Source organism: Tasmannia lanceolata, unplaced genomic scaffold (genome assembly GCF_043159265.1).
Source record: "Tasmannia lanceolata isolate RefF3 unplaced genomic scaffold, GAP_Taslan_0.1 ptg000020l, whole genome shotgun sequence".
In the NCBI taxonomy this organism is placed as follows: Eukaryota; Viridiplantae; Streptophyta; class Magnoliopsida; order Canellales; family Winteraceae; genus Tasmannia; species Tasmannia lanceolata.
This window is the reverse complement of record NW_027518697.1, coordinates 23358389-23371094: the sequence shown is the minus strand read 5'-3', so window position 1 is coordinate 23371094 and position 12706 is coordinate 23358389. Positions and strand designations below refer to the sequence as shown.

General features: G+C 45.9%; 1 protein-coding gene and 1 long non-coding RNA gene across 4 annotated transcripts in view; one reads left to right on the top strand and one right to left on the bottom strand.

Moving 5' to 3' along the window:
• Positions 1-4657: 4657 nt before the first annotated feature.
• LOC143855052 (uncharacterized) lies at positions 4658-7211 on the top strand. 3 transcript variants are annotated; one of them, XM_077365221.1, is made up of 6 exons: positions 4658-4819; positions 4916-5248; positions 5357-5937; positions 6070-6132; positions 6228-6449; positions 6541-7211. In XM_077365221.1, the coding sequence occupies exons 5-6, from the start codon at positions 6434-6436 to the stop codon at positions 7050-7052; spliced, it is 528 nt and encodes a 175-aa protein (XP_077221336.1). In that variant the 5' UTR covers positions 4658-4819; positions 4916-5248; positions 5357-5937; positions 6070-6132; positions 6228-6433; the 3' UTR covers positions 7053-7211. The 3 variants fall into 3 exon arrangements, with proteins under 3 accessions (XP_077221336.1, XP_077221337.1, XP_077221335.1); XM_077365222.1 differs by having other exon boundaries at positions 4916-5937; positions 6544-7211; XM_077365220.1 differs by having other exon boundaries at positions 4916-5937.
• A 3872-nt stretch (positions 7212-11083) lies between these two features.
• The window catches only part of LOC143855150 (uncharacterized), a 47851-nt gene continuing 46228 nt past the window's right edge, over positions 11084-12706 (bottom strand). Inside the window, exon 2 of the long non-coding RNA XR_013237711.1 lies at positions 11084-11420. This is a non-coding gene — a long non-coding RNA (uncharacterized LOC143855150). The remainder of the gene's footprint in view (positions 11421-12706) is intronic.

Below are 12706 nucleotides of genomic sequence, written 5' to 3'. Positions count from 1 at the left end.
CTGGGCAGTTGTACATCTCCAGAGTCGCCGCCCCCGCCCTTTACCAACCGCCTCCTTTTCCTTGGCGGAGCCCTCTCCACTACTTCTACTGACTCGGAAGACGAACTCTGAGAACCGGTTGCGACAGACATCGTAAAATAATCAAATGTCGGACAGAATAAAAAGCACAGAACTCACCAGGGCAGACAAACGAGGAAAAACCAGAGGAAAGTTGGTGAAGAGCAACACCTAGAGAAATCGCCGCAGAAGAAAGCCTGCTTCACCCGAGGAAGACGAAGAAATAAGACAAGAATGAAATCCCCAAAAAGGCTTTAAAAAGAGCTAGGGTTTCAACACGCGTCGATTGATCTCCCTTCCCGTCTAATCCGATGGGACGCGCACACGTGGCGCCGATTGGGAAATTCGAGGGAACCGCCAAAAATCAAAGCGTCATGCCCCCGACTGAAAAGACATTGCTACCCCTACCGCTAGGTGACTTCCCCAGCAAGCCATCCCTAAATTCTCCCCACCTAAGGGGAAGGAAGGGTCCGGATGGAAAATACCACATACAGTGGGGAAAGGTTCGGGATCCATCACAAGGGCCTGGCATACAATTCCACAAGATGGAAAATACCACGTACAGTGGGGAAAGGTTCGGGACCCATCACAAGGGCCCGACATACAATTCCACAAGATGGAAAATACCACGTACGGTGGGGAAAGGCACGGGACCCAACACAAGGGTCCGGCATACAATACCACCAGAGGAAAAATACCAAGCACAACGAAAAGGGCTCGGGTCGCATAGCAAAGGTCCGATCTTACTTCTACCTCTTCGCTTAAAATAATTCGGCTACTGTGCAAAGGGAAAGGAAGCATAAGGTACAAGTCGTAAATACAAAAAAGAGCCATTCATAACTATTTCCTTCTGGCCCGCGGGCCTACAAAAAAGGGGGAGGAGAGTAAAGACAAAAAGATAAGGGCACGCAGGCCAGGGCCCCCAAGACCCCCAATAAAAAAATAATAAAAAAGAGGGGGAAAGAGCCCCTCCAAAGTCCCCCTCAGCCCGCTCCCTCCCGCCTAAAGCGGCTAGCCACTGAAAGAATTTTCCGCATTAGAGAGCTCCTTATCACTATGCTCCTCCTCCAAAGAGCTCCCCCAACCTGGATCTTCAACAAATTGGGTCCGGTCGTTCAACCACCTCACCCGGTTCCTCAACAAATCATTCTCCGCGCGCAAGGCTGCTATCTCTCGATCCATGTCGATCATCCGGCTACAGACCTCCATTTCCCTGCAATGAGCAAAGGCTTCATGGGACTCCCTCTCGTAAAGGGGTGGAGGACGAGAGCGTGGAGGAAGCCCTTGAGGCGGGCTCCTCTCAGGAATTGTTTGCTAAGGCCCCAATCCGTCAGGGTTTGTCTCAGGGGTACTGGGAGGACTCCCCTCGGTAGCAACTTTCCCCTCGTCACTCACAGAGAGACCCCGGAAAGACAACGACAACTCTGGAAAGCCCGAAGAAAGGCCGAAAGCAATCAAAAAAGGAGAAAGGAGCGAAAAGGCGATCTGCATAAAAGACGAAAGAACTCACCCCTTATAAAACCCTCTGAGAAACTCTTAGGTATGAAAACAAAGCAACTTGCCCTACGCGTGTCCGTTTCCTACTGGATAATTGGCCAGCAACACGTGATGGCACCACAATTCCTAGGGAAGGAACCGCCGGACGAAACGGCACGTCCTCTCGTATCCCAAGACTCCCATAAAATGCCTCCGTCATAATATTCTTTAACCAAATAAACAAGCTTACTCCCTTGGTCCATTCGATGGACCAAAGGTAGTGTTATGATGAGACATGAATACGGCGATTCTCTCAGATCTCGCCACGTGTCGTCCATGCACCAATAGTGCCTAACCATCATAAAGAAAGGTGATGGGACACGGCAAGACCGTACGAGCACGACACGTGTCACTTCTCGCCGCCCAAACCTCATCATCTCAAATCACTTTCAACTCCTCCCCACCTAATGAAAGGAGAGGGTCCAGAGATGGGAAACCAAGCAAAGAGACCTCGACGTACAAACGCAACAAGTAGAGGAAAAGGCTTGGAATCCCGTACAGGTTCGAACGAATCGCCACAGTTCCTCGCAACAAAGATAATTTACACCAACCGCAGTGGAAAAGCAACCAAACTGATGGAAAAAGCAACATAAGAGACACGGCACAAATTCATAAAAACCATCCATTCACATCCTCTTGGTCCACAGACCTACAAAAAGGGGGGGGGATAAGAAACCGAACATAGGGCGCACAGGCTCCAAAAACCCCCGACAAGAAAGGGGAAAAGAAAAAAAAACAACAGGAAACCAGGAGAAACCAGAAACTAATCGGAAGAAGACTCCTCTCCCAAAGGGTTCCCCTCCTCTTCCCATGAACTCTCCAGCAAGGGGTCCACCTCATACTCAAGCAGCTGCTCGTTGAGGGAATGAACCTTCCTCTGCAACGCCTCGTTCTCCCGCTTCAAATCCTCGATCTCCTTAGCCATCTTCGAAACCCGGCCGCGCAGTTCCATCCCTTGGTGATAGGCCTGAGAGAAAAAAGACCATTCCCTGGCAACACGGGAACGAGACGACTTGTCCTTCCTAGGCAAGGAGGAAGGACGGAGGGGGGGAAGCCCGAGGAAGGGCCCAAATCCGTCCTAGCCCTTTTTGGGCGGGCTGTAAGGTCCTCCCCAGAGTCAGAAGACAGGTCGGGGTCACTCGACGATTCCTGGGAAAGAGGGGCTTTGCCCCTAACTCGCGAAGGGGAACCAGACATATTGTTGAAAAAAGGCGCGAAGAAACTCCTATCTCAGAAAAAAAAAAAAGAGATGCGATAAACAGAGCGCTGGGGTAGTCCTCCTTTTCAAGCTCGAGGAAGAAAAACCTTGTATCTCGAACCAAAGCGACCCATGATGACGCTACCACTTCCCGGGGATGATCACCGATAAAACGGCACGTCTCCTCGTACTCCGGAGCCCCCATAAATGCCCTCACCATGAAGTCGCTTGACCGAAACATTACTCCCTTGGCCCATTCAATGGACCAAAGGAGTAAGGGGGTGTTATGATGGGACATAAATACGGCGCTGCTCCCAAATCTCGCCACGTGTCGTCCATGCACCAGTAAAGCCTAACCATCATGAAGAAAGGCGCGGGGAAACGGCAAGACCGTGCGATCACGACACGTGTCACTTCTCGCCGCCCAAACCTCATCATCACAAACCATAAAAAGGATTATCCAGCGAAACCACGCGCGCCGTCCAGACAGGGGAAAGGCCCAATCCCGTCAAGGAAGGTTTTCTCTCCATAATGATGAAGAGGTCCGCGCGCCACCCTTTAAAAGGGAGGAAAGGGAAGAAGAGAGGATCCGTCGATTTTGGAAGACGTCCATTTTTCTCAGCTCCCACAAAACAACCGAAAAAAGAGGCAAGGCAACAACAGAGGAGACTAGGAACTTAATCCCACTCTCCCTGTTAGTCCCCTCCGACCCACTCATCCGTACACCCAGAAAAGAACCTGCGCCTTGGTCCTGGTAAACCTGATCGAACCCTCTCCTCTTCTCGCTGTCCTTTATATTGATTGGTCGAAGGATTTGACTTGGGTGTCGAAGTGGTCGTCCGAGACCCACCCCGGACCCCCCTGACCCCCTTTGTTTGTGATTGCAGACCCCGCGGAGGCCCTCTATCGACCGCGAGATCGTAGACCCGGATTCAGACGCCATCATGTACGATTAAGGGCTTGTAATTATTTGAATCAGTTAGAGGATGGTATATCCAGAGATTTCTGAATCGTCCTCTAAGGTTCAAACAATCGCGAGTTCTTAATCTTTTTGATCCGGCACAAGATTTGGTTCTTTATTTTATCACACCCACAGGATATGCCCGTAGTGACACCACAAGGCTTGGTGTGGGAGGTGGGGAGGGTTTGGGATTCTCTCTCCCTAGAGACCAGGTCTATTGTTGCGGCCTGGGGTCTCAATTGCTTAGACTTTCTCGATCCCCGGAGGTCTGAGAGAGAGACTTGTTACTCGACTTTGACATAGAGATGGTGAGATAACACCCACACCTTCCATTTTCTGATTTAAGAAGTGGGTATGACCCCTTTTGTATTCTCCGCGCTCCGGGGATACCGACGGAGGGAGAGTGAGTTGCACTCACTCCAATTTGTAAGGTGGAGTTGTGAGAGATTTTGGGGTAACGACGGTGGACGCAGACGGTGAGCCCATTCCTATAGATTATGCCTTCGGTGCCTGGGTTAGACTGACCTGGTTCGAGCAGTATCCAGAGAGTCCGGTAGTTCCCGACAGTGTCTACCACGGTGTCTACCACCGATGACCTGCCATTAGTTTTGTGATGTTCCAGCTGGGGCACACGCTGTTCTCTTGGAACAACAACTCAATACACAAAGATTTCCTGAGCATCGTGCGCGATGTTGAGATGATGAACCGATATGACTTGGTGGGGCCGGTTATACCTACCTCCTTAGAGACAATGATAGACTACCCCTCAATGACTGGATGTCGATGTGCGGACTTTGGTTCTTTTGGGCGGTACATGCTTGTCCCTTCTTTCATTTATTACACTCTTGATTGCCACATTATATGCATATCAGGATTTTTCTTTCTGACTTTCTTTCTGCAGTCTTGGACACATGAGATGTTCCGGTTGAGCCCCCCTCCTCTTGTAGACGCCGAGGGTATTTTCTGGCCAGCCCACGTTCGGTGGGGATTGGCCAGCACCGGATCATGACATAAATCAGACTTGAGTGTGGCTAGTCGAGCCATTAATCAGATTTGATCGGGGGGATGTGAGTTTCCTCACCATGTCCTTTCCATTTTGTTTTGAACTTGCTTTGTCCTTTGTATTCGATTGTCTTGCTGATATGATTCTTGTACACTTGCAGGTTTAGTGGAGTCCTTTGAGCCACCACCCTGATGTCCAGGATCCACGATTTTACTTTTCTCGCCAGATTACTAGGGGGTTTGCGCTCTTCCAGTCCGACGAGGGCATCTGTTTGTACCTGCCGGAGAGGATCGCATGGCAATCTCTGGGATAAGCAGCACTGAGGGTCCCCGAGGTCCCCGGAGGGAGCCTTGTTAGGCTGGATTGGATTACCTCCCAGAACCGGGAGCTGTTGGAGACTGTTGGGTTCGATATGGGTCAGGATTTGATCCGTCTGGGAGACTAAGACACCTGGGCGAGGCGGGAGCTCATGCCTCCCCTGACCACTGTTGAGGTTCTCTCTCTTCCTTTCGTACATTCAGCATTGTTAGCCCTGCATGCTGTTCATTGCATTTATTCGTACACTGTTTCTGACAATCATGATCTACATGATGATGTCGAGGCTGCGGAGAATGTTGATGCAGAGATTGATGCCGCCACAGGTGATGATGATGTCGCTGCTGATGCATCTCTTGCAGTCGATATAGCCATAGCCCATGCTGTGTTGGGTGATTGTGCGAATGCTGTTGCCCGAGGTGCTTCACTTGGTATAGCCACGGAGACCCTTTTGAGATCCTTGGGGTTGATTATGCCGATGTTGCACCCGGGCTTCATCTGCACGGAGGTCTGGTGATTAGAGATCCTGCTCCACCTGGGTCAAGCTCTCTGACGTGAGGCAGGGAGCAGAGTCGAGGGCGATCATCTTCCCGAGTGCGGGGAAAGGGCATTATGGCGCAGAGATCAAAGAGCAGATCATTCTCCAGCTCTCCCTCTTGACGGCAATCTTATCCTCGTCCATAGACCGGGATTCCATCTCAGACTCGGCCTCTGCCATAGAGCTCAGATGGGTCTGGCCCTTCTACCATTCCTGCTCAGATGCCGGGATGGACTATTCCTTCCTTTTATTGAGGGGTGCTGTCAGAGGTGACTTTAGAGGTGCCAGAGTCTGCCATAGGGTACCCTATCCCGGAGTCTTCACAAGAGGTGAGTACTGATCAGAGTTTATTCCTTTCATTTTTACTCTCGCACCGCATCCGTATGCTCATTTGATTTGGTTTTTCTCTCTCCCCTCCACCCCAACAACCGCCCCCCCCCCCCCCCCCGCGCGCGGATTAGGGAAATGACTTGCTGCTGCTGGTCAGCGGTATGAGGTCTCTGTTGTCAGGGGCATTGTCCGAGGTAGACTCTTTCACGTTGCCCTTCTTTTGATTTGCTTCTTCAGTATGTATGTTCTACTATCATCTCTTCTCGCAATGGTTCATTTCGTTTTGCAGCGACATGAGACTGATGCCCGGCTCTAGGATGCACTAGCCAGAGCGGAGGCGGCCGAGGCGAGATTAGACATGGTTCAGGCCATGGTAGATGAGGCTAAGGCTAGGGATATCATAGCAAAGCTCGCAGCTCGGGGAGCGGACAACCTACTAATGGCTGCACAGGATGATGTAGCGGAGCTGAGGGTGGGGATTGTTGTACGTGATCAATGTATATCTGGCCTGGTACATTCATTCTCCTTTTGCAGGTTTCTTTTTTGATATTTGCGTTTTTCCCTTGAGATATACCTATGAGATATTAAACTGTTTTATGTAGTAGAGTCATTAAGGAGCGAGAGTGAGGGTTTCACCAGGAGCGTTCGTCTATCCTTGCGGATGGATCGGGATGCCAGGACTATGCCTGAGGGTGGGGCACAGGCAAAGAAGGGACATGGCAGTGATAGCTATGCTGCAGGTCCACCTCAGATGGGAGCATATAGGACTCAGAGACCTGCTCGAGCGAGCAAGTGGGCCTCCTTCTTAGATAGGGCAGAGACATCCTCTTCTTCTATGAAGAGGGGGAAGACAGGCGGCCGTTTCCATGCTAACTTGCCTTTCAATTCGGAGGAGAGGATTGCTGAGGCCTTGCATACGACTGATCTCTTCATACAGCTCCAGCGAGTACTCTATGAGTCATATCTTTGGGGAGGCATTCGGGATGGCACCCCTTGGAGATATCAGCGAGCGAGGATAGACCTCGGCCTTACGAGTACCTATGAGGTCAGTGTTCCCGTGTACATCCACCGAGTCGACGATCCACCAGCAGACCCTCCAGTCCCAGAGGCTTGATGCAGACATTGTATTTGTATTTTTATTTTTTTGTATATTGATTGTACAGACATTCTAGATACAGACATATGTTTTATTCTATTTTGATAAATTGTATCTTTAGATGGTTTGTCTGTGTATGGATGGTTCATTTTGCTTATTTGGATGATTGTTTTTTCTCGCCTTGCACGTCGATGCTTTATTTGTATTTGTTTGTGCATTAGCATGTCTAGTCACTGTTTCCTAGACATGCAAACGCCCCTAGTATATTTGTACGAGCATTTGCATTTCTGGTCGTTGTTTCTAGAGACTAGACACGCAAATGCCCCTAGTTGCTTGCTTTCTTGTTTGAGCATTTCCATTTTTATTCACTGTTTTCAATGCCTAGGAATGCAAATGCCCCTGGTGTATTTGCTTCCATGGACAGGAAAAGGTGAACAGAAAAAAGAGACAAAATGGTTTTATTGTAGGCACAAAAGAATCAGTGTTTAAAAATGCGGATTTGACGCGGAACGCGGCCAAGAAAAATCCTTGTTGACTCGGCGCGGACGCGGCCAAGAACGCGGTTAACACGGTTGACAAGGTCATAACTCGGGAGAGTCAAAGGAGTTTATTGACTCTGTAAGGCAAAACGCGGAACGCGGATGTGGTGAAACGCGGAATGCGGCCGAGGTAAAAAGGAGTCGACTCGGGCGAGTTCCTTGCCGAGTCAAGGAGTTTTTAAACACTGCAAAAGATACATATACAGAGAAGTCTTTGATTGAGTTTTACAATCTTTCTGGGTACATTATTCTGTGTATTGGATGTTGTAGGATGTTCTCTTCTCTTCTGCTCGTGAGCAGAGCTTTGCCTTGTTCCCAGTGTTACATGATCACCTCAACTGTTTGCACTGGAAGAAGATAGGTGTTATCTGAGAATGAGTAGGAAAGAAAGGGGTAGGAACCTAATTTTTACTGAAACACATGCTTTTGCTTAGTTTTTGTCTTTTGATAGGTCTAGACTCTTTTAGACGAATTGTGAAAGTGCTTATGCATGACAGTGATCCCTGCCCCTGGTGTTTCAATAATGGTCCTAACACCCTTTAGATTGTTTGGTTTCAATTCGCTTGATCTAGATCCAAGAGTAATTTGCATGGTGTCCTCTGCGGGAGCGCCTTGACAATAGAGAGATTGCCCTTTGCAGTTTTTCGACTTGCCAGACCGTTGTGCCTTGACTTTTGCTAGAACCTCCCTTTCGGGTTTTCGTTCCTAGACGAATGACCATAATTTTTGCCTAAGCCTCACATTCAGGTTTTCAACTTAGCAGGTATTCATACCTCATCATTTTTTCCTTTTTCTTTTCTTTTGCCCTAATCCCTCTGTCTTGAATATTGGAAGGACTTTGTAGGTTGGGTAAGGTTTACAAAGGAAAGGCTTTGGATTATTTTGCAAAATCCGACCGAACCTGGGTTGACCAGGTTGCCTACATACCCTAGTGAAGTTGGGATTAGGTCAGCGTAGTTCTATCAGGTTTCAAAGAGAATGGTTTGGTTTAGGGGTGTCAATTTTGGCTCGGGCTCGGAAGCTCGCTCGGGCTCGGCTCGGCTCGAATCCTTAACGAGCCGAGCCGAGCCCGAGCTAGGCCAGGCTCGGCTCGGCTCGTCAAGGCTCGATTTAACAAGAGGGGGTGAATATGCACAAAGAGGGTGGCCTGGGGAGAAAAATATTAGGAGTAATTTAGGGTTAAAACTATGAGTTATGAGTTATGACCTTATATTCAAAGTTCTAACTTTTTCTCTAGAAAATCAGCCGCATCTTGGGCGAAAAAACCACCCACCGGAGATCCGCCTCTTCATCTTCTCCGGCCATCCACCGGAGATCCGGCCACCTTCAAGGAATCCCCCTCTCCATCTCCACCTCTACATCTTTTCCTCTCCATCTAAACCCTAGATCTAACCCTCTCCATCTCCACCATCTTCTTCACATATCTAAACCCATTTTCTCCACTTCTCCACCATCTCTAACTCCGGCGAGCTCCATTAAATCCGGCACCCCATCCATACTCCAACATCTCTCTCTCTCTATCTCCTTTCTCTCTTTGACCGAACCCTAGAAGGAGAAAATCTCCGCCCCCCCCTTCGGTGTTCTCCAAATCTTCGCTCCCCGCCGGTGCTCTTCGTCACCTTCTTCTCCTCCTCGCCTCAGATTCGATCATTCGAAGCAAGGTTAGTTATTTTGGTTCATAATTTTATTTTATTTTCATTTTGAGAATATTTTTAGGGCTTTTCTATGGAGGGGAATATCACTGCGCTTCTAGGTGGTTTTCTCTTCATTTTGAAGAGAAATTATATGGTGCAAGGACCTACGGTGGAAGTACCAACCTTGATATTTGATCCAACAGCAGCTGCTGTTGGATCAAATATCAAGGGTTAGATTGTTGGATCAAATATCAAGGGTTAGATTGAGCTTTTGCCAAAAATTGAATTGAATCAACCCAAATTTTTAGGGCTTTTTATGGGTTTTCTATGGGGGGAAATATCACTGCCCTTCTAGGTGGTTTTCTCTTCATTTTGAAGAGAAATTATATGGTGGAAGGACCTACGGTGGAAGGACCAACCTTGATATTTGATCCAACAGCAGTTGTTGTTGGATCAAATATGAAGGGTAAGATTGAGCTTTTGTCAAAAATTGAATTGAAAATTTTTAGGGCTTTTTATGGGTTTTCTATGGGGGGGGATATCACAGCCCTTCTAGGTGGTTTTCTCTTCATTTTGAAGAGAAATTATATGGTGGAAGGACCTACGGTGGAAGGACCAACCTTGATATTTGATCCAACAGCAGTTGTTGTTGGATCAAATATGAAGGGTTAGATTGAGCTTTTGTCAAAAATTGAATGGAATCAACCCAAATTTTTAGGGCTTTTTATGGGTTTTCTATGGGGGGAAATATCACTGCCCTTCTAGGTGGTTTTCTCTTCATTTTGAAGAGAAATTATATGGTGCAAGGACCTACGGTGGAAGTACCAACCTTGATATTTGATCCAACAGCAGCTGCTGTTGGATCAAATATCAAGGGTTAGATTGAGCTTTTGCCAAAAATTGAATTGAATCAACCCAAATTTTCAAAAATCAACCCAAGTTGTTGTTGGATCAAATATCATTATATCAAGGGTTTAGGTTGAGCTTTTGCTAAAACCTGAATTGGAATCAACCTGAAACAGATGTTACAAAGCCCATTTTATGGTAAAAGCTCAACCCAAATTTTCATTTTCAAGAGAAATTCTTTGGTCCAACTGTGCAAGGCCTTACGATGGAAGTACCAACCTTGATATTTGATCCAACAACAACTTGGGTTGGCCAATTGAGTTTCATTGGCTAGGGCATTATATTCCTTCTCTTGGTGAATTTGTAGTAGCAAATTGCAGCTATTATGGGAAAAAATCTTTGAAGGAAACATATTATATGTCTTGAAGTTATTATGTCTTTTTTTTAATCAGATGTCTTCTTTGCCATCATCTCAACAATCTGTGAATGAAACTAATCCCCCAAATCCTAAAGAAGTAGTGTCTGGTGAGAATGTGAATGAGGATGATAATCTGCAGATTTCTAACTGGGAGAATGAGACAACTCAAGAGATTGATACGAATGTAGACAAAAAGAGGAAAAAAATCTGATGTTTGGGTTTGTTTTGAGGATACAGATGTTACGGAGAATGGAAAGACGGTTACAAAACATCAATGCAAGGGTTGTCGATCAACATTTACTAAGATGAGAGGTGGTACCACATCTACCCTTAGAAGGCATATGGGTTCATGTAAAGCTTTGAGTTGGAAAAGACCCAAACAATCTACAATTTCTTTTCCACCTGCTGATGATAGTGGGATTGAATTTGGAGGTTTTGCTATAACTTCCTATGACCAAATGAAGATTAGGGAAATCATTGCCAAGATGATCATTGTGCATGAGTACCCGTTTAAGATGGTTGAACACACATGGTTCAACATCTTATGTAAGTCTTTAAATCCTAGTTATGAGAAGATGTCAAGGAACACAATTAAACTAGAGTGCATGAAGGTTTATGAAACTGAGAAGGAGAAGTTGAAAAAAAATTTCAAGGGTGTTAGTAGAATTTCCCTTACATCCGATTGTTGGACATCAAACCAAACTATTGGATACATGTGTTTAACTGCTCATTTTGTTGATTCGGATTGGAAGTTACAGAGGCGCATCATTAGCTTTTGTGATTTGGAGCCACCCCATTTTGGAGTTGTCATAAGTGATGCCATTTCTGCATGTCTAACAGAGTGGGGAATTCAGGATAAGGTGCAATCCATCACATTGGATAATGCACGGAATAATGATGTGGCTGCCGATCAATTGAAGATCAATTTCCAGTCAAGGAATAAGTTGCACTACAAGGGAAAGATTTTTCACATTAGATGGTGTGCCCACATTCTTAACTTAATGGTGCAGGATGGTCTTAAGGAAATTGATTCAATCATTCAAAAGATAAGGGAAAGTGTGAAATATTTAAAGAAATCTACATCTCGTCTTTTCAAGTTTGGGGAAATTGCAAGACAACTGGATGTTCCTACTTCTAAAGGGTTGTGCATAGATGTTCCTACTCGTTGGAACTCTACTTATTTGATGCTTGACCATGCCTTCACATATAAGCATGTTTTTAGTCAATATGCTGCTAGAGATGCAAATTACAAGTGGCTTCCCACTCCACTTGATTGGGGCAAGGCATAAAAAATTTGCAAGTTTTTGGGGGTTTTCAATGGAGTGACAATTATTCTCAGGAACATCTTATCCCACTACAAATGTTTTTCTTTCTGAAGTGTTTGAAAATTAAACAGGAGTTGACTACCCACTTACTTTCTGATGATCAGTATATGGTACAGATGGCAAAGATTATGGGTGAAAAATTTAATGAGTATTGGGGCGATTGCAATTTGTTTATGGCTATTTCCAGCATCCTTGATCCTAGGTACAAGATGAAATTAATTGAGTTTTGTTTCCCCAAAATCTATTCAGTCTTCGATTATGAAACTCACATCAAAATAGTTCGGGACTCGTTGTATTGGTTGTATGATATTTATGTAGTTGAGTACGAGCGCCAATCTACCATTGAACAAAATTCACAATCATTTCAAAGTTTACAAAGAATTGATGAATTTGAAGAATTTTGCCAATCTACGGAAACCGTTAGATCTTCCAAGTCAGAGATGGACACTTATTTGGAGGAAATTCGTTTAAAATGCGACAAAACATTTTTTGATGTTTTGGAGTGGTGGAAAATGAATACACTCAAGTTTCCTACTCTTTCAAGAATGGCAAGAGACATACTCACTATACCAATCACTACAGTTGCTTCTGAGTCTGCACTTAGTGCGGGAGGAAGGGTATTGGACCAGTATAGAAGTTCTCTAGCTCCAAAGACAATGGATGCTTTGATTTGTTCAGGTAGTTGGCTTAGAGCTACTCAGAAGGTCATCTCTCCCCCTTCGGTAAGTGTCATATCATAACTTGCAATTTTTTTATTTCATTATTTTATATATTACTTGTTTATGTAACACCAAATTTTGCAGTGTGATTATGTCGAGGAGGAAGATACGAGAGTTGTTATTCCAGATGGTGCCGAATAGATTGTGGTATGTTGTTACTTTTGTAGGTCTAATTATCTATTCAGGTTATG